Source organism: Siniperca chuatsi, linkage group LG5 (genome assembly GCF_020085105.1).
Source record: "Siniperca chuatsi isolate FFG_IHB_CAS linkage group LG5, ASM2008510v1, whole genome shotgun sequence".
Classification (NCBI taxonomy): domain Eukaryota; kingdom Metazoa; phylum Chordata; class Actinopteri; order Centrarchiformes; family Sinipercidae; genus Siniperca; species Siniperca chuatsi.
In genome coordinates, this window is record NC_058046.1 from 25288426 (window position 1) to 25309461 (window position 21036).

The 21036-nt window shown below is 39.0% G+C and overlaps 1 protein-coding gene across 1 annotated transcript; it reads left to right on the plus strand.

The window, feature by feature from the left end:
- The first annotated feature begins 77 nt into the window (after positions 1-77).
- On the plus strand, positions 78-18974 carry si:dkey-178e17.1 (tricarboxylate transport protein B, mitochondrial). The gene is made up of 9 exons (XM_044195096.1): positions 78-627; positions 9915-10022; positions 11436-11535; positions 15229-15367; positions 15845-15929; positions 16095-16199; positions 16404-16519; positions 16653-16726; positions 17317-18974. Exons 1-9 carry the CDS (start codon positions 516-518, stop codon positions 17429-17431), a joined length of 954 nt encoding a protein of 317 aa, XP_044051031.1. The 5' UTR covers positions 78-515; the 3' UTR covers positions 17432-18974.
- The last annotated feature ends 2062 nt before the right edge of the window (positions 18975-21036 follow it).

Here is a 21036-nt window from a genome sequence, read left to right on the forward strand (position 1 = left end):
TGGTAATACAGACACAGAGAGGCTGCGCCCCGCCCTTCTTCCGATGTGGAACAAGAGTGGCCGGTCTCTTCTCACCCAGCGCTCAAATAAGCACCCAGAGTGTCACCCACTGACCCTTATCCAACAGCAGGTTTTGGTTGTTCACTCGCTTTACGGAGAAATTGCCAAGTTCCACGCGGCAACAGGATACGGACGCAACTATTTGTCCGCCCCTCCTTGCTTTCGGTTTGCTTTGCTCTCTTACGCACTACTGTCCTGATACAGCGTTACCATGGTTACAAATAGCCGATGTAAGACATAGAACATCCCAACTTCCTTGACAGTCCCAGTATCCGCCCAGTGTCAACAGAGAGACCCGCTGGAGTCTTACCTGCATCCAGGAGAGCGCACCAGACAGCAGCCGTCCATGTGTTGCGCGCTACGGTCTACTAGAAAAAGATTTGCAAGCTACCTACTTGAAGATAAACATCATTAGACCAGAAGCTTTAGATTTGATTGTGTATTTTCCGGTAATTATGCTGAATAAAGGCACATTTGTCAGCCCTTTTCCCAGACCGCGGTGTCTGGCGGCAGCGGCGCCGGCGGGGAAAGCGAAATTAACTCACCCGGGAAAGGCGATTCTGGCAGGTAAGTTCATCATAATTTGTTCCGCGGAGAAGTCAAGAGTTGTAGGTCTACAAAATGTCTCTGGTTGTGCGAGTTACAATGAAGTCACAGTTGAATAAAACAGTATTTCACATAGCTACATGTCAGATACACTGTGTAAGCTTGTTTCTGGTGCGCAGCGGAGCAAAGTAAGTGTATTAGTCTACTGTAGCCTAATACATACTGGAAGTATAAACAGCAAGCCATTCAAACAGCGTGGAGTTAAGAAAGTCAAGTAAGTAACTCAAAAAATAATGTGCAGGATTGCCACACCATAACAATTTTTTTTTTGTGCATTTTGTTTTGTTGCCATGATCACAAACAAGGCGTTTCTCTCTTAAATGACACTTTTCACTTTCTGCTTTGGGGCTGAAAGCTTAGTGGAGCTGCACAGAGACAGTGTGTGAGAGCTTAAATATCTGTTTCTTAAGGAGCTGATAAAACTAGGTAGGCTATTTTGACAGAGTTGCTATATTTTCCACCAGTTAATGCCACTTGCCCTCAAAAGCCATGCTGACCCCGTGGCCCTTGAGGCTGTTGTAAAAGAGAAATGTTCATGAGAACTCAGTGCCAAAGAAGACAGCAATTTTCTTCCTCTGTCCTGACAAACAGCGCTGTCCTGTCATGGTCAGATCTTACCTGCTGTACTGATGCGATTTTATCCTTCCAATCTAAAGATCACCTGTAGTGCACTTTACATAATGCTGTTAGAGCAAATTGATGCATGCAGCAGTGCAGGGGATGTTCACTCCTGAGGCAGTACACTGGAGCCATTGACACAGTGTCTCGGGTATGAGGTGTGTGGTGATCAGAAGTAAAGAGGACTGAGAGAATGCAACACAAGAAACACCTTTAATGTTGATCATATCTCGTGGTCTTCAGCAGATGAGTTTTGCCCAGTTGTCATGGAATTGTAGATGTTCAAATTTTCATTTTTTCTGAGCACTTTCCATCTGTTGATGAAGATCATGTGATATGATCAAAAACTTCCTGAACAGCTACTAAATGGACCTTGTGGTTCTCAAATTTAAATGTTGTTCTGTCAGTTCTGCTCTTGTATACTGTGACAGTACCAAAAAATACTTATCCATATTCTGTCATCTCAGTGCTTTATTATATGGCTTATTACTGATGATTATATTATATTATATTAACTGTTGATCGATCTATTGATTCGATTTGGAATTATAGTTTAACCATGTAGTCTATGAAATGTCAAAAATATTGATATACGCCCACCATAAGTAACCAGAGCCAGAATAGTTACTTAGTTTGATCAGCAGCCAAAAAACCTACAGAGTTATTTCTTATATATTGATCTGAAACAGAGGAATGGAAGGAACTGAACTGAAGCTGTTACCAGGAAAGGTTACATAAAAGGGTATTTTTATTGACAAATGATTGAAATGGTTAATCAATCATCAACATTTTACATGTGATTCATCGGTTCATCCCCGCTGAGGTTCACAAACACCAGGCCTCCTCTCCTGCTGCTCTGACCCCCCCCCCCCCTCCCCGTGCAGCAGCTTCAGTTGATGAAGAGCCTCTCAGAGATGCTCCTGTATTAAGGCTACATGCTGGTATTTGGCAGCACTCTGTTGATTTCAGCCTTGTTCTCTGGCATCGGTTCCATGCTGAATATTTTATCTTTTTGAATGAATTCCTTTTGATTGAGGATTAAAAACAAACTGCCTTTTTGATTAATCGATTAATCATTTTGGCTTAGTTCAAATATTGATTTATGATAAAGAAAAGCATTAAATTGTCATGTTTGAGAAACTGCAACCAGTAAATGTTTGGCTTTTTTGCTTGAAAAATGACTGAAATGATGACTTATTTCAGCTCTAAACTGTTTACATACAGGCTAAGTGAAGTCATCTGAGTGTTTACAGTGTTTACATGTATTGAAGCTGGTGTCAGCTGCTGTAAATGACAAAAATGGTTTATATACATTTACACATTTACATTTCAATTCAGATTATTGACTTGAGACCATGGTTACATGGTGTGGAGTACAAGCAACATATACAGTAATATCCAGTAATGACAAAACAATAGCACCCAGCAGGAATATAGTGCAACATAAATCACTTAAACACAGGTAAAACCAAATTTCCATATGAATTTTGGCTTACAGTATATGGCTGAAATAACAAAATGAATTTTAATTTCGATGACAAGTACTTTTTCCTCTCATTCTCTATATTCTCCCCCATATATATTGTTTGGGGATTTTGGTGTTTCTTACCCTGAAGTCACAAGTAGCCTGTATGTAATTTATGTTTTCATATGATAGGTACTTTTCCTGTTTAAATTCAACATAAAGAGCTCATTATCCACTTCTGTATGAACTGATACACCAGTGACATTCACCACTCTTACTTACAAAATAGTGTATAAAAAAAGATTCAAAAAGGATTAGAACATTTAAAAACAACTGTAGAGTACAGTTACTGATTTTTGGGTAAGAGGAGTGAGTAGAGGAGAAAATCTCCTCTCCCGATCCATGTCATCCTCTCAGCCACTGAGAAATGGAAATGTGGCCGTGGTGAAACCTTCCCCCTCCCCCATCAGTCCTGTGCAGCCTGATTGACTGGATATGGCCCAGTGTTGCTCCCTCTTCCCCTCGCTGTGTCATTTAACGTGTCTCAAGCCTGTCTGTCCAGTTTTGCAACAGCAGCATGATTGCAGTCTCACCCACTGACTCCTCCCGGGCCTCACTTTCAAGAAACCATTGATTCATCACTGTCTTTCAAAGGCTTTGGAAATGAAAGTGTGTGCCAGTGTGTGTAGTTTGACATGTTCAGAACATCACTGGGATGACTCAGCGGTAGATAAACTGTCACTTTGAGTCTGACCTGAGATATCGTCCATCAAAAACCACAGCTGATACTTTACATCAGGATACAAATTCTTCTCACTCAGCTATGGCTGTTCATAAATCCAACTGACACCTCTCCCAGTGTGACATGCTAATGATACTTTAGATTGATCTGTTCTGGTTAGCAGCATGTCTATGTGGAGAGAGCGAGCCTCATGTACATGTCCGAAGGCTCCAAGTAGACAAAGCAAGAAGTAGAAGGTCAAAGCTTAATGGATTAGAGAGCTCACATAGACAGTGGTTGGGGAGGAGGGGTGCGCATTTCACATGTCCAAAGCTTTTAGAGGTCTGTGAGCTCTTTCTGCTCCCACTGGTTAGTTCAAGTGTTTCTCTCAACAGCCACTGGTGATGACTGAAGTTGAGACACGGAAGGAGGGAGAGTTTTATCTGTGTGAGGCCTTAGGGAGAGAGAGCGGTCTAAATGGGTCTCTGGTCCTGATTTGCTGTTGTGCATTCATACACTGTTGTGGCTTTCATGTATGAGCCTTCTGAGCAGATTCTGAGAAGCAGAGGGACGGACAGAGAGACAAAGTTCCTTTTTTTTAATCTTGATTTCATGATAGATTGGATTTTCCACTGAGACAGTCTTGTTTTTATGTAACTTTTCTTGCTCTCTTTTCCTTCTTTTCCTCTCCTCCGTCTCTCTTTCTCTCTTCAGCCTCAAGGCAGCCAGTTAGGTTTTCTGAGTGGCTGTCTCCTCTCAGGCTCAGAGGGCTTATCAAACTGTGCGCTTACTCCCTGTTTCCTCACGTCACAGGTGACGCACGCAGTCACCTCCCCTCCGCTGCTCTGCCGCTCGCAGAGCCAGAGTGCCAGCAGGCGAGATAATAAATCACAGTGCACTCTTCTGTCCACCCCCCAACCACCCCCTCTGTAACAGCTTGTCAGCTAGATGTTGGTATAATGCAGCCATGGACACACAAACAAATAGCAGTGTCAGCCACTGGTTTTAATTCATTTCACTATTGTGCAGAAATGAACTTGCAGAAACTTGGAACTTGTTTGAGAAAATCGATCAGAGTAAACAGTTGCTATACATTTCTGTCAAAGTTATATTATCAAAACAGGGTAATTAATTATCAAGTAATTACCTTGTTGTGTTCAGAAACACTCTGACGTCTTGAAAGATGGTTGCCCAACAACAATCATTTAAAGGCCTCAATCAATCGGCTTGTTAGAGTGAGCGATGGGGCTGTGTAGTCCTGAGAGAAACATCTGTCTCTTTAGCTGCTAAATGTTACACTGTTCACCAGCTAGTCGCTAACTTTTGTCTGTCTGCTGTTATGTGATGCATTGTTAATCTAAAAATATTGATTATACCCACTGTGTTTCTCTATTCTTTGTTCTGGGGGTTTGAAACTTTGACAGCATAGTTTGTGAATACAGATCGATGCTTAAAAGCAATTAATGCTTGAATCTTAGATGTCAGCGCATCCATGAATGTACCACACAAAAAATGTTTTGCTCATATTGCAGAAACATCTTATAACATAACTCAAATAAATCGTAAAGCAGACTGAATATACACTCTGGTGGGGTAAAAGTTCATTTCAAACCTCTGCAAGATGATTTTGATACTGTAGTAGTAACTTTGGTCATCAGTCAAGGTAGGTAATCAATCACAAATTATGTAAGTTATGTACATTTAAAACATGGGAACCCACTGGTTTTATCCTTTAACTTTAAAGAGCCTGGCAGCCTTTAAAATTGTCAAAACAATGTGTGCGTAGTTGTCCTGTTCATGTAAATCAGTGTACAATCTGCATGCTGCAGGGTTCTAAGCAGTTAAAACACTTCCCATGTAAAATTAATCAACATCTCTCCTGTAATTAAGCATCAGTGTAGCATTAGGGAGTGTTGTTCAGGACAGAGGAAGCCTAAAAGGCCAGACGTCAGATGAATAATTCTTTTCATGTTTTGCGCCAACGCAAACATAAATATTACAGCTCTATTAATGGGACACCTCATGTTTGAAGTACACCAGTCCTCTGGCTATGTTCTCTCTCTTTGGACTGGAGATATGGACATAATAACATCTTTCCTTCAGACTGCAGAGAATTTAAAGTGAGAGTCTAATAATCTAAATAAAGAACATCTGGATGAGTAATAGATAGATTGTGCTGCAAAACTGCTTATTAATTTGCTGGCACATGCACATATACACACATGTACAAACACACATATAGATACACATTGTTGTGTTGACTCTTGTGGGAGAATTTTATTGTCTGAACTGAACTTGGTCGAAAATGGAATCACTGAAAAAGAATCTTAATTTTAGGTTTCACTGCAAAAGTGCTTTTAAAAATCCACAGCTACTCAAAAAGTCAGCAGGCTCAAAAGTGTTTCTTTTGAAGGAAATGGCGCTTCAAATATCTTTAGAACCTGCCACATTCAGAGACCATGCTAGATTGTCAGTTCATCCTAAGAAAAAGGAAGTTTCTTAGTTCATTAAAGTCACCGAAGCAGGCAGGACAGGATTTCAGAGACTGTTCCTCCCAGTCGGCTGGCTGTCTGCCTGCTCACCTGGCTTCCTCTGTGCCTCTCTGTACTGCAAAAACAGTGGCTGTGAATTTGTGTTTGTGTGCATCTTGAATGTGCACATATACACAAGGTGTTTAAAAGTATGTGGAGCGGAAATGATTAGCTGATTAATTGATACGTCGATCAATGACTACTTTGGTAATATATTCATTGTTTAAGTAGTTTTTACACTACCTAATTCGAGCTTCTCATTTGTGAGGATTTGACTGTTGGTTGAAAAAAATCAATTTGAAGATGTCACCTTGGGTTTTAGGAAATTGTTTATAGCCACGCTAGGGGTACGGCAAAGATGGCAAGGTTGGTCTGTTGTTCACCGCTTTGGTTTAGACTGAAATATCTCAACAACTGTCAGATGCAGTGAAACATACAGCCTTTCATGGTCCCCAGAGGATGGTCCTGCTCACTTTGGTGATCCTCTGACCTTTTCTCTAGTACCACCAGTAGGTTGCCATTTTAGTTTTTTAGTGAAATGTTTCGACAATTATTTGATGGATTGCCATGAAAGTTGGTAAAAAAAATCCATGGTCCAAATCCATTAAAGCACCTATTGCTTTAATCAGTGCCTATGGTTCTGGAATGATATGTTCAACAATCACATATAGGTGTAATTATTGCATGTCCACATACTTTTGGCCAGGCAGTGTATAAATCGTGGCAATATGAGCTGCAGCCAAGGTGTGAAGTCTGAAGGGTTTTGATTAAATTATTAATTTACCTTTATCCAGCACAGTGTTACCTTTAAACAGTTAATCAACTTATGCAGTATGTCTGACTTATTAAACTGCTGCTTAGCTTGTGGAAGTTTCAAATCTGTAAGAGTCCGCAGAAGCAGATTTGTATCAGGGACTGCCTGTTTTTCATCGCCTCTGGGTTCTGAATATCACTCCAATGCCATTTCCATTTTTTTTTTTCGTGTAATAGTAAGTGTCAAAGATCTATGTGGATGCATTGATTTTATGACACAGTGTGGAGAAGAGTAGTTGGGGGATGAGGAGAGAGGATGGAAGGTGCTGCTGAGAGAAAAACAACAGGAGAGGAGAGCGAGCCTGTGAAGATAAAGATTAATGGCCATTTTGCTCATGTAACCCATGTTTGGCAGCTACACTGGAGTCATTTAGGGTGTCATCTTTAAATGTGTGTGTTGTGGCTGTAGGCTGCAAAATGGACTAGAAGACAAACAAATGACTTCTCTTCCACAGGCGCTGTGTGTCTGACGAGGATTGATCATGTGTGCTGTTGTATGTATCTGTTGCTGAGTCGCTGCTGGTTGGTTTTCATGTGCAGCGCTGACTTGGCTGGAAACAGATGAATGAGGTTTATTGTTTCTTCTTCCCAAAGACACACTGACCCACTGATCCTGGATCAGGACTGCTGGAATGCGTTGTAAAGCTCATGTGATTTCTGTCTCAGCTGGCTAACATTTACTTACCTCTCCACCAGGATTAGAAGAATTACAGCTCATTGGCCTGGTGATTACAGTGTGTGTGTGTTACTGAGTGTGTGTGTGTGTGTGAGATCACATGAATGTCATGATTCAGCTTAGTGGTGCTCACAGTTTTTATGAATTGTGCTGATCAGGTGATTCCAGGTATAATCAATGGCGGATGATAAGCACCTAATTATTATTGTGTCAGTCATCACAGCTTTATCTCAATACTGATGAGCTGATATTAACTGAAATACTCGAATCATAAGGTACAAAATCATCTTCATCACGCTGAAAAAAATAAATGGCTGTATAATGTTTAACTTGTAATTGTAGTTGAAAATGTACATTCTCAGCTTTTAAAATGCTGTGACATATTTTGGTTTAAACTTATCATTGATTTCCATGTCAAATATGTTTTTTCAATATTTGAATGTTGTTACAATACAATCATATGGTGAGATAAATTAGTATGTGCAGCCTTAAGTAAAAGCCATTTTCCCTTATTGATTTCCTTTATTAAATCAGCCCTACTCATAGAAGAGGAGATGTAGATAAAGAGATGAGTCAGAGGCTTAGTTTTTGTTGCAATCATCTATTTGTAGTCCTAAAATGTATTTTTTGGGACAAATATATGTTTTTCATCTTTAGTAATAAAGGTTGTGTTGGCAGCAGTGACGCGAGGAGTGCCAAACTGCAGAGCTAAATGACACGTATGCATGTTCATAAGTGAAAGAATACACTGAAAAAAATAAATGCACCAGCACTAACAGATATTCAACCTTCAAGACTTAATTTTCTTAAAACATAATGGAAAATTCTGTCAGTGTTCTCAGTACTTGAATTTAGATCTCTGCACTTGTATAATGAAAATGACAATTTTACAAAAACTAGTTTTGAAATAGAAACAGGTGCAAAAATCTCATTCTCATGTTTTAAGAAAAAAATAAGACTTAATAATCAAATAAGTCACTGGTTAAAGCTTTAAGTGTAGGATTTCAAAATTCTGACTTTGGCAACTTGTAATGATAGTATCACAAGAGAGTGTGCCCCACAGATCCAACACAGAGAAAGAGTGGGATCAAAGCAGCACATAGACTGTACCAATTTTCAACTGGATTGTCTAATGTTTCACATACAAAAACATGAATAATTTGAAGGATGCTATAATCACATAAATATTCTACATACTGTATAGGGGCTTTAAGTTGGACATTTTTTACATTCTAGGTAGTAAATAGGAAGTCTTTTTTTCATAAAGGCTTCTGAGCATCTGAGGTACAAGTTTTTCTTCAGTAAATCTTTGCAAATACATATAAACATCTGATCACAACTGGTAATTCCCAGAAACAGAAAATTACAACCACTTCCTGTTGAAACCACTTCTCTTTGAGCCAGATATGGACATTTCATGCGAACAAAAGACATTTGAGTTTTTTACTTCCCATTCATTGGTTTGTTGTGGTCTCGTGGCAAATTGCTTCAGGTTTCCTGACTTGACACAAATACACATCATGTACAGTAAAATGTTCCTCATAATTAACCAGAAGAATTATTTTAGATTGGGAATTTATTTTTTTTGTTGGGTGGTCATGTTTCTGTATGTTTCTGTGAAACCGCATGATGTGCGTATCTCCCTTGCACAGTGTGCTTGTGTGCGTGTCTGTGTCATTGAGTTAATGGAAGGTCTTGGCCTGGTTAATGGAGCCCCTCCCTGCAGGCTGAGCGGATGATTTAATTAATGTCAGCCCTCTCTCCATCCTCCCTTCCCTCGTGACTCCTCTGTGTTGTGCATTAGCCTCGCTTTTGGACACTTGTCCTCATCTACTCAACTCATCAACTGTGGCCAGTTTCAGGCTGAACCCTCTAGCAGTCACTCACACGTTCATTCATTCACTTCATTACTTTCTTGCTGTATATTTCTTCTCTGCAATCACACACTAAAGCGTATGGTACAGAATGTTTGAGAGGCAGCTAAATTTACTCACACAGCCTTCTCTTGTGTTGACTTTCTGTTCATTCTTCAAACAGCACAGTCACTGTGTGGTTTAGCCGTAGCAGAAACAGTTGATTTATCTTCGCCCGGCTTGTTACTCTTCCTCCCTCGGCAGCAGTGCTTTTAATGTTTATGGAGGGAAAGCCATTTGTGTAGTCACTGTAATGATCTGTGATGTAATTGCACCTCCTTGTAATTCATAACAGCGACTGGGCACTGAATCAGGCTTGGTTAGGCTGCAGCTAGGCAGACATGGTATGCTAAGTTTAAGCAATATGTCAACAAAGCTGCCTGACCAGAGAGAAAACTTTTAATTTGCCTTCCTCAGCACTCACTTTTTGATCTGTTCCAGGTTGATTTATGCCTTTGCTTCATGTTATTTATATTAATAAACATCTGCTCTGATTTTTTGTGTTTTTCAGGTGGAATTGCAGGTGGCATAGAGATCTGCATCACCTTCCCCACAGAGTATGTCAAGACCCAGTTGCAACTGGATGAGAAGGCCAATCCACCCAAATACAGAGGAATAGGCGAGTATGACGTGTGTGTGAGAAAATGTTTTAACGTTGGACCTTCAGCTTTAGACTGTTCTATCATTTAGCCAATATATCAAGCTGAATGTGGGATTTAATTTAATATCACATTAGATCTATCTATCTATCTATCTATCTATCTATCTATCTATCTATCTATCTATCTATCTATCTATCTATCTATCTATCTATCTATCTATCTATCTATCTATCTATCTATCTATCTATCTATCTATCTATCTATCTATCTATCTATCTATCTATCTATCTATCTATCTATCTATCACACAGTATATTCTGTTCATTCTGTCTCTCTGCCTCTCTCAGGAGCTCACTATCTAATTACCCATCATCCCCAGGTACATTAGGGATTCTGGCAGGCTGTCACTGTGCTTGTTTATATGACTTAGAACAGACCACTGCACACATGCACACTCACCATCCATGCATACCAGCGTACATACACACACACTCAGGATGTGTTAATGTTGGCTGGAGCTCTGAGGATCGGAGACCATGCTAATGAGCGCTCAAGACAGCTGTTGCTTTTTCAGCTCAGTTGTGCATTTGGCTAGATAGCAGAACATGGATTACTGGACTGATGTCTCCAAGAGTAAGTAAAGAAAAACACCAAGCTTGGGGGAAATCAGCTTGTGGTTCAATTTGTTCCTTCCTTTTCCAAAAGTAGAAATTTGTTTGTGTAAATGTCCATCATTCAGTTGTTCATCATAAAAAAGTTGTGTCAAATTGGAGAACTCAATTTCTGTTATGACCCGTCAAACAAATAAATCAGTTTTACAATGTCTTGTGTGTGTTGTTCTTGCATAGATTTAATGATTTTTTTCACTTTATTTACTAGCAAATAATGACCACTTATAGTGACTTATAACCAGCTTGTAATGTATTATATCTGCCTATACTTCAGGAATTTCATTACTTCACTTAAAGCACCCAATGACCACTTAGAGAAACATATAATAACATTATAATGCATTATAACAGTGATTATAATGCATTATAAAATGATTATAATGTATTACAACTAAAAGAATTATACTACACTATGATCCTTGCAAAAAAGATGTCAGTGAGTGACCAGCAATTTGAAGTATTATGATACTCGACCTTATAAGTCATTATAAAATGCTTTATAATGTGTTATATTGTTATAAAGCATTATGAATATTTATGAGTGCTTATAACTATAATTATACAGTGCTATAAGCAGAGTATAATGCATTATAGATATGGGTGTCAAGGTATTATCTGAATTATTTTTTGTAATTCATTGAATGTGAAAGTACTATGCAGTCAAACAGCAAAATACTGAATTGTATACAGTAATAGATAACATCTATTATTCAGTCATTTTGGATATTCTATAATGTGTGTGTGTGTGTCTTCCTCCAGGTGACTGTGTGAAACAGACGGTACAGGGTCACGGTGTCAAGGGACTGTACAGAGGACTCAGCTCCCTGCTGTATGGATCCATACCCAAATCTGCAGTCAGGTAAGTAAAATTCTGAAATATTTAAGTAGATGAAGACTAATACATTTACTCGTGCACAGTAAAATTTGTGATGTATAATTCTACCCATTTAAAGATAAAAAAGTAGCTCATCTCAAATGTACAGTTTCACTGTTACATGTAATTTCCACACAGTTCTTAAAGGACGAGATTAGTTCACACTAGATTCCTCCAATCAGTTAAATTAGAAATAAGACGGTGTAGTCCCTCATTCGTCCAGGAGTGTTCTATCGTAGAACATAGTATTAGTAACTATTAGGTCAGTTTCAGGTGAAACTAGCTATTTACAGATACTCAGGCAGATTCCTTCCTGAGGGCAGGGCTTATGTAACTCAGAGTAGTTTAAATTTCCAGTTCCCGTCCAATTTTTTCACAATTGAGAATGACTTCCGGATGGGAGCCGAAACGTCTTGATTCTGAAAACAGTGTCCAGATGACTACGACTGAAACCTTTTCTACGTTAAATTAGAAATGACTGAATAAAGTGCACAAACAAAGTAAAATCATATAACTCTTCTTTCCAGTGGTCCAACTTCTGATGCTTGTCAGTATTTCTCTGTAACAGATGAATTTTAAGTGATACCATCCATGATGTTTGACCTTGAAAATAAATGGTAGCAGCAGAGCTGACACACACTTCTCAATTAGACGGTCTATATATTGTGGTAAAATTGCCATCATCATCATCATCAACACAAAACAAATCTTAAAATAATCTACTTTATTGCTTTAAATCTTTTGTGACTTTACATTTTCTAATATTTTTACATCTTATGTTTATATTCTAATAAATATTTAAGGTAGAGTGTATATGTGTGCAGTAAAGGCTGGGAAACACTTTTAGCTAAGCTGTGGTGATCTTCTAACTGGAACCATGAACTCACAAGTTCCAATTATTCTAGTCCATTACCTACAATGCAAGCTGTAAATGCCACACTAGCCTTCAGTATAATTACGTTATTCTTTCACAGCAGTGACATTTATCTCCAGACGAGTGTGCACATTGCAGTGCATGTGCGCACACGCACACGCACACACACACGTTGCACAAAACTAAGTCAGACGCTTTTATTGTCACCATTTCATTCTTTCATTTCTTCCCTTGCTCTCTCTTTTTCTTTCTGTATGTGTGTGTGTGTGTGTGTGTGTGTGTGTGTGCTGGAGGGTAGAGCCTGTCTGTACGATGGAGAGACAGGCCCAGCCAGGCGAAGCAAAGATGCCACTCAAACTCAGGCAGGGTCTCAATAGGGTACAGAGAGGGAGACTTGTGTTGGTACTCTGTCAATGAGCGTGTGTATGTTTATGTACAGTGTTTGTGTGTGAGTTTGTCAGTCAGCCTTCAGAGCCCTTTCCAGAGGGAGTCTGAATGGTTTTGTTTCTGCTCTAAGTAGAGTTTTCTCTGAGGAAATATGGCATGGACAGAGTACAGAGGATTAGGGCATGTCCTCAGACTACATTGTATGTAAAAATTTAACCAGCTGTGTGCAAGTTATATGCATTTTGATTCAATTATTTGACTTGTGACCCCTTAAAAGGAAGCTATATCTACATGTGATGCATCAGTACAGTTTTCAGATGTCTATTGGTTATGAGCTGTTCAAACAACGTGGATTATTTTTCCTCAGTTTGGGAACAAGTGATTTAGGTAATACAGCAAAACATGAAAAGGTGAATAAAAGAACGAAACATGACAGAGGAGAGATTGAAAGCTGTTGAGATGGGAACAGTTAGATTTGATTTATGGAGAATAGCTTGGCACTTTTCCATTGACCACCGCTTCCTCTGAGTCGTTTGTTCGATCCGTTCTTTTCTTACTTCCTCTAGCTTCCTTCCCCTCCCCCTTCCTTTGCCTCCCCAACTCTCTTTCTCCACCATCCCATTAGCTGATTGCCTGTGCACCATCATGCACACAGTCTACTGAAGGGTTGTCAGGGAGGTATGAGAGGGACAGACAAGAGAGCCTTTGACCTTTTTCTCCTCTTAAGCTGTCATCCATATCTACATCCCTCTCTCTTGTCTGCCCAGCCTCCTTTCCTTCTTTCTTTCATATTTCCTCTCCAGCCAACTCTTTTCTCTCTCCTTCACTTCCTCTTCTCATCAACTGACCTTGTAGAAAGACCCTCTAATGAAGATTGGGCAGCACTCTGCTGTCCAGAATGATTCATCTTCGACTGTGGATGTCAGCCAAAACCTGATGTGTCATATTCTAACTGTAAAGTTTAGTCCACTTGTTAAAAGTGTAGGTGGGAATTTGGAGAGCAAATTGGCACAGGAGCAGGCCTGACAGTGGCATTTTTCTCTCCAGCAGCTTTTAATGACTAGCATTTGTTTCACAAGGTTAGTTATTAATTATCTCTGTGCAGTCTAAGCAAGCTGAAGGGAAGTAGACTTTTTCATTTTTTATTCTCTCCAAAGTTAAAAAGCTGTTTGTTGCCAACAAGTGGTGTGCATAAAGAGAGATTTATTTTTATGTGTTGTTCCTGCTTGACAGTGGGAGTCAGTTAATTGTGTGGAGCCTGTCTTTCAAAACAAACTAAGTCTGTGAGAGGAGTGAGACAGAAACAGATGTGGAAGGTTAATGAGCTGAGGGAAATCTTGCAATAAAAAGGCAGATGGAGAAGAAAACTAAAATCGCATAAGCCGAGTATAAGAGATGAATTCTGTTAGACCCATGATGATGACGGCAGGTAAATGGTTCAAGCAGGCATAGAGGAAAACAAAGCATTCATCAAGAACAAGTGTCTGTCCTCCCCCACCCTTTTGCTGAATGTACCGGGCAACGTCCTGCCTTTACCACAATTCAATTCCATCTATAAATAGCCTTTCTTGTTAAGGACTCACTGGCACAACATTTTCTGATTGTAGAGATACATAAACCACACACCTCTCTCTCTCTCTCTCTCTCTGTCTGGGCTGGCTTCCATGGCAGCTGTTGCTGGTCACTCGTTGGTTACTTTAATGAGGACACAGGCAGGACAATAAAGTAAAAGCCTTAAGCACATTCTGCACTTTCAGCAGTTTTCTCCATTAAAAATCTATGGTGGAAGCAAGTTTCTTGCCTTGAGCTACATCCGTGGTTGTGCTTTTATTTGTACTCAGTGATTCATGGAGTGGAAACGTCCTCCTCTAGTACCTGATTTCTGCTGATGAGGAGCAGCATAATTATCTTCCTATCTGTGACCTTTTTTCGTATGCTGTACTTGTAGTGGTAATGTCTTAATACAAGGAATGGCATTATCTTTGACTGCAATATTGTCATCTATTTGTTTTTGACCTTAGCCGTTTACTGGAAGATGATCTTGGGTGATTCAACCTGCATTAATCAGATTGCAGAATGGCCTCAAAGGAGTGAAATAAAGCTCCAACAAACAAGAGCAAAGGCACAACCATAAAAAAACCATATAACGTCAGCCTGCCATGTTAAAAATTATTATTCTATGACTACGTTGTTTGTAAGATGTGTTTTTATATCTTCCAGGATTTAAAAAAAATAGGCAGTTGAATATACAGTACTTATATTAACATCACACACAGACCTGTTTTGCAGAGATGTACTGTGTAAGGTCATCCACTTTTAGTAATACAATAATCCAAAGTACTTGTCTTGCAGCAGTCCTGGGCAATTCTGTGCTAACTTCTCCCACAATTTCCTGCTGGCTCTGTTCTGTTCCTCAGGTTTGGGGTGTTTGAGTTCCTCAGCAACCGTGCAAAGGATGAGTCCGGTCGACTGGACAGCACCAGAGGCCTGCTGTGTGGGCTTGGAGCCGGGGTGCTGGAGGCTGTTTTGGTGGTCTGTCCCATGGAAACTGTCAAAGTATGTTACCAACTCATGTTTGGTCAGATTTCTGATTCCATTTGTTTGATTTTTAGTGTCACGCACACTAGGTATGGAATTTTTGTGCAATAAGCATATTCTCTAGGAAGATATATATGATACGCCGATGAAGTTTGATCCACAAAATAAGCATGTTGTTGTTTTTCTCAGACTCACGACAATACAAGATCTGCTACATTTGTTATTTTCTGAAACAAATGTCAGGATATTCATAACCACCTAAACAACGAAATTAGCAGCAGAAACATTTCGATATGAAGCACTTTTCTCAGCTAATTATATTATCAGTAAAATTGTTCGATATTGTGTCCCTGCACATTCACTGAACTCATTTGAAAGTCTCTTTGAAAGAGGACCAGACTAAACATCTGTGCAGTTTCCTCCCTTCTCAGTAATAGTAAAGCAACATTTTCTGTTTTGGATGACGATCACCCTGTTCCTTTCTTATCTCCCAAGGTTAAATTCATTCATGACCAGACTTCAGCCAACCCCAAATACAAGGGCTTCTTCCACGGAGTCAGAGAAATCGTCAAGGCACAAGGTAAAGAGCAGCTTCAATGCATGTAATTCAACTGACATCTACTGGTCAGACAGGAAAGCTGAAAACATTGTCTTAATTAAAAAGTGTAGCATCCAGACATGATGTTGTTTATTAAATAAAGTAAGAAGAGCATAAAAAATGTACCCACTTATCATGCCTTACCAGGATTAAGAGGGACGTACCAGGGTCTTACCGCCACGGTCCTCAAACAAGGTTCCAACCAAGCTATTCGATTCTTTGTGATGACCTCTCTCAAGAACTGGTACAAAGGTCAGTGTGCATAAGGCTGTATGTGTTTGTCTGTATAGTGTTCAAATGGAATTGGGACATACCTATTGCCTGAGGTCTAAGGAGTTGGCAAACTGCTTGTAGGGTTTCACCAGCTAGACACCCTGTTCAGTTGTTTGGTACCAGGACTAAATTTACATTAAAGCATTCACTGTTACTGACTTCTCTGTTATATCCTTTCACTAGGTAATAACCCCAATAAAGCTATGAATCCCTTGGTGACTGGAGCCTTTGGAGCCATAGCTGGAGCAGCCAGTGTCTTTGGAAACACCCCACTAGATGTCATCAAGACAAGGATGCAGGTACATAATATGGTGGCCGTTATAAAGTGCAGGTCTTTGTGTTCCTTGCTGTTGTTTTAATTAAAACTTGTCAAGTTGTTGCCACCTACTAGCATTGATTAGAAATAAAAATGACTTTCTTTTCTTTCCAAAGGGTCTGGAAGCACATAAATATAAAAGCACATTGGACTGTGCTTTAAAGATCCTGAGACATGAGGGCTTGGCAGCGTGAGTACACCTCCACTTTGTTTTAGTTTAGCTTTGGATTAAAGTGTTAGCTTCACACCAGGCTTTTAGCCCCTTTTATCACAGCAAGCCTCAACTGAACTCAAGTTACAGTATGTTGTTAACAGTACGTGGGAAACACCTGCAGGTTTTAGTTCAACCCTAGTATTAAACATTTATTATACATTATGTCTACATGAACAAAATCTACAAATATTTACCTCCAGAGACCTAATGAAGATTTGGACAAAGGTTTTTATTCTTCTTTTATATGTATAATGTTGGATGTTTTTTAAGAATACATTCAATAGGATTTTTAAAATTGGATTTATTTATGGATTTACAAAGCAAGCAAACCCAAGGGATAACTTGTGAGAAGTGAGAACACTTATTTCCATCATGGTCCCAAGATTAAAGACAGACATAAACCATTTAACATAAAATACAATTTTGAAATTTAGTTTAGAATTTCTTGGCGATATGTTACTGTGGTGCAACTGGATATAGATATGTGTCAGCCATCAATAAATGTGCCTTTTTCTAAACACTGATATTTTATATTTACCCCTCCCTCTCTTTGTGTCTATCTGTAGTTTCTATAAAGGGACAGTTCCTCGGCTGGGCCGTGTGTGTCTGGATGTGGCCATAGTTTTCATCATCTATGAGGAGGTGGTGAAGGTCCTGAATACGGTCTGGAAGACGGACTGAGCTGCTGGACGTACAGAGAGGCTTCCTGCTTCCCAGGCATCAGACACAGATCCAAGTTTCGCAGACCTCTTCTGTATCATAAACCAGCTGCTTTCGGGAGAGACGGAGAGCTGAACTTAGATCAGTGTCATATGCTAACGAGGAAGTTAAGGAGCTCATAGATGGGGGGCTGCAGAGAAGAATTAAAGCCTGAAAAGAGGCTCAGTGTCGCCCACATCTGGACAGCTGGAGTGTAGGCAGAGCTTTGCTGCTCAGCAAGACACCTGACAAGACCAATGGTCAATTTCACAAAGTGGGATTATAAAGTTAGCCAAATAATTGTCAAAAAAGATGCTTGATCCTAGAGATACGTCATCAATTTCTAAATGTGAAACAAAACCTGAATATTATCTGGTTAATTTTCATTGTAAACCTGCTTTGTAAAATACCCTCCTTCAGTGAAAAACGTTATTTCTAGTCATTCACAGATGTTTTACTGATGTTCACTGCAAAAATGCAGGGGTCATACTGGATTTTTGGAAGTCTCTTCTTATGCCTAATATGGTTTTAAATCCAGAGGAGCCAGACCGCAGCTGGTTGCAGTTTACAGTCACATAAACGTCATTAACTTCCATAACTAAGCCTTTAATAGAATGATTTTACATTTATAATATGCCAATTATTTTTATACAGTGCAGATTCTAATTTAGTTCACTACCAGCATTATATTTTTTCTGTAAAGTACGATATATTTTATTCCTGTGCCAAATGCCAAACCTGGGCACACAAATGGGTCACAAGATAAATCTGAAGGGTTGTGAGATAATTAATTAGAAAGGAACGAAGAAAAATATTCTTCTGCTATATACATTTATGTTAATTTTTTCTGGAAATCACAACGTGTAGACATAATATGGAACCTGTGATGAGTGGTCGCAAGTAGGCACTGCTTCATTTACTGTAAAGGGGTCACACACCAAAAAGGTTGGTAATGTCTTCAAATCCATTTCCAGTGCCGTTCTGTTTCGGTGCCATGTTTCATTCAGGGTTTGTTTTTACTTCTCACTCATGTGCCTTTTGCTGTTGTGTTTGTTGGTAAATGCTACTTGAGAAATATCTACTATCAACCTATTAAACTCTTCAATCATCTTACTGGCAATTTGAGATTTCTGTGGTCCAGGCATATTTTGTTTTATAATAACAAATGATTATAAGAAGTGCTTGTCCTCCTTGTGTCGTCACTAGTGACATGAAAAAAGTCATAATCTATATGTATTACTGTAATAATTGTATTTAAATATAGGTGGTTTATATTTCCCCATTTCTGAAATAATGTTCATCTTTTTTTTTGGCCAAACAATGCTTATGTTCCCTACTGCCAAATAGCCAAGAGAAAATGTTATTGTTATAGCAAATCAATGTATTGCAGGGTTGTGTGTGTAGGCAATGTGGTTCTTTATGATGAAGTTTGTGCAATAAACACCGTCCCCCCCTTTTGTCTGTGCTTAAAGTCCTTTGTTGGGGGATTTCAGAACTCATTAAAACAAGCATATGAAAACTTGAATGTATGCAGACTGGTTGTTCTTTTTTATCCTCCCTCTCCCATTTGTCTATTGTTCTGTCCTTTTGGTTACAACAGATCACGCTGGGACAAACCATAGGGTGCAGGTAGGGGAGGAATCTAACAGGGAACTCATTGTTCCAGTTTTGGCTGTTGGTCATGTAAGGTGATTCAACTATCTATCTTTCTCTCTTTCTCTTTCTCTGTCTCTAACTCTCTTAGTCTTTTTCTCACACACTCACATGCTCACACACACACACACACACACTTCAAATCCCTGGTGCCCCAGTGTTTGTAGTGAGAAGGAATGCACAGCTCTTTGCAGAAGATGAGTGAAGACAGCATGTAGTGGACATTTTGGCCTGAATGAGGAAGTGAAGAAAGTGTATGGAAATAAAAATCTTTTACTTTAGTAAAAGTAGCAATATCACATAGAAGAAATGAATAAAAGTCAAGCATTCAAAATTTTACTTGAGTAAAAATACAGAAGTACCAAAAGTAAAAGTACTCATTCTGCATTTTGCCCATTTCAGAATTTTATATATATATATATATATATATATATATATATATATATATATATATATATATATATATATATATATATATAGTTATATAGTTCACTTTACGTATGGTAAAATTTTAATTACTTTATATAATGCAGGAATCTATAATAATACATCATAATTTATTCATTCATTATTATTCAATCATAATTTATTTAAGCTTCAAAGTAAATGTAGTGGAGTAAAAAGTACAATGTTTACCTCTGAAATGTAATGGAGTAGAAGAATAAAATAGTGCCTTATGAGAGTACAGTACTTAGTTACTTTATGTGTGTGAAGGTGTGGGACAGTGGACAGTCAGAATCAGTGTACCATGCAGCACACAATAGGGATCTATAATCAGTTAATAAGCATCAGTTTAACAGGAGAGAACCTGGAATGGCAGCATTGACTGTGACAATATGAGACACAAATACAGTACATGCCAAAAGGTTCATCTTGAACACTAGGTGGGGCTGTTGTCAGAGCCTCAAACACATCTGTGAATCTCTCCCTCCCTACTGCTCTGGCACACACACACACAAACACACACACACACACACACACACACACACACACAGTGATGAGAGAGGCCTCCTCTCCCTTCATATCTGTACAATAGCGCTTTATGAGAAGAGTCAAAGAACATACCAACCTCCCTTCATCCAACATCATCACTCCCTCCTCCTCCTCCTCCGCCTCTCCTCTCCTCTCTGCTGCTGGAAAGAGGATTGGTCCAAAATTGCCTAAAAATCTCTCATCATCTTCACAGACATTAGCCACACAGCTCAGAGCTCAGGCCTTGAGATCATATTTGAGCTCCAGAGAGGAAAAGTTAAGTTTCCCCGTTTTTCTGAGAGGAGTCCAGAACAGGCTTAATAGCTCCACTACAAATAAAAAATGTCCAGTATTTCACAAATAAAAAGCAAAGAAAGTCTTGTGACTCCAATTAATTTCAATTCAAAGGGATTTATTGGCATAAAAGTTTCAAGAACAATGTTGCCAATATCAAAATATAATTTGTCAAAATATTTGGACAGATTTGGACAGCACACGATAACAGTACTATGAACGACTGTTCTTTAATATGTCCAATTATCTCGTGGCTGTGCAGATTAAGGTTCAACTTCCTACAGTGAGCTCATATGTTAAAGTTTAAATAACCAACAGGCGTCTAAACAGCAATGAGACCAGCTACTCTTTATACTTGAATATTAGGATAGAATACTTCTTACAAAGTAGTGCATCAAACATAACATGGAAATTTAGTACTAATATTTGCTTATACAATACAATGTAAAGCAGTACATTTACAGTACTTTTAAGCTAGTATTTTTCCGCTGACCTATGATATTTGCTACTTTAACTGAAGTAGGGGATTTGAATCCTTTACAACTGACAATAATGCCAAATGTCTTGTGTCTTTCTCGTCCAGATGCGCTTTTACAGTACCCCCCCATTGCTCAGTTTCTCCCCGAGAGCCTCCATTCACTCAGAACCAGTGAAGGGTAAGTAATGTT

Excerpts from the sequence above, each read along its gene's own strand:
- si:dkey-178e17.1 (XM_044195096.1), top strand. The coding sequence starts at position 516 with ATGCTGAATAAAGGCACATTTGTCAGCCCTTTTCCCAGACCGCGGTGT. Across the intron at positions 628-9,914 it reads GGGAAAGGCGATTCTGGCAG|GTGGAATTGCAGGTGGCATA; the intron begins GTAAGTTCATCA and ends TGTGTTTTTCAG. Across the intron at positions 16,200-16,403 it reads TCTCAAGAACTGGTACAAAG|GTAATAACCCCAATAAAGCT; the intron begins GTCAGTGTGCAT and ends TCCTTTCACTAG.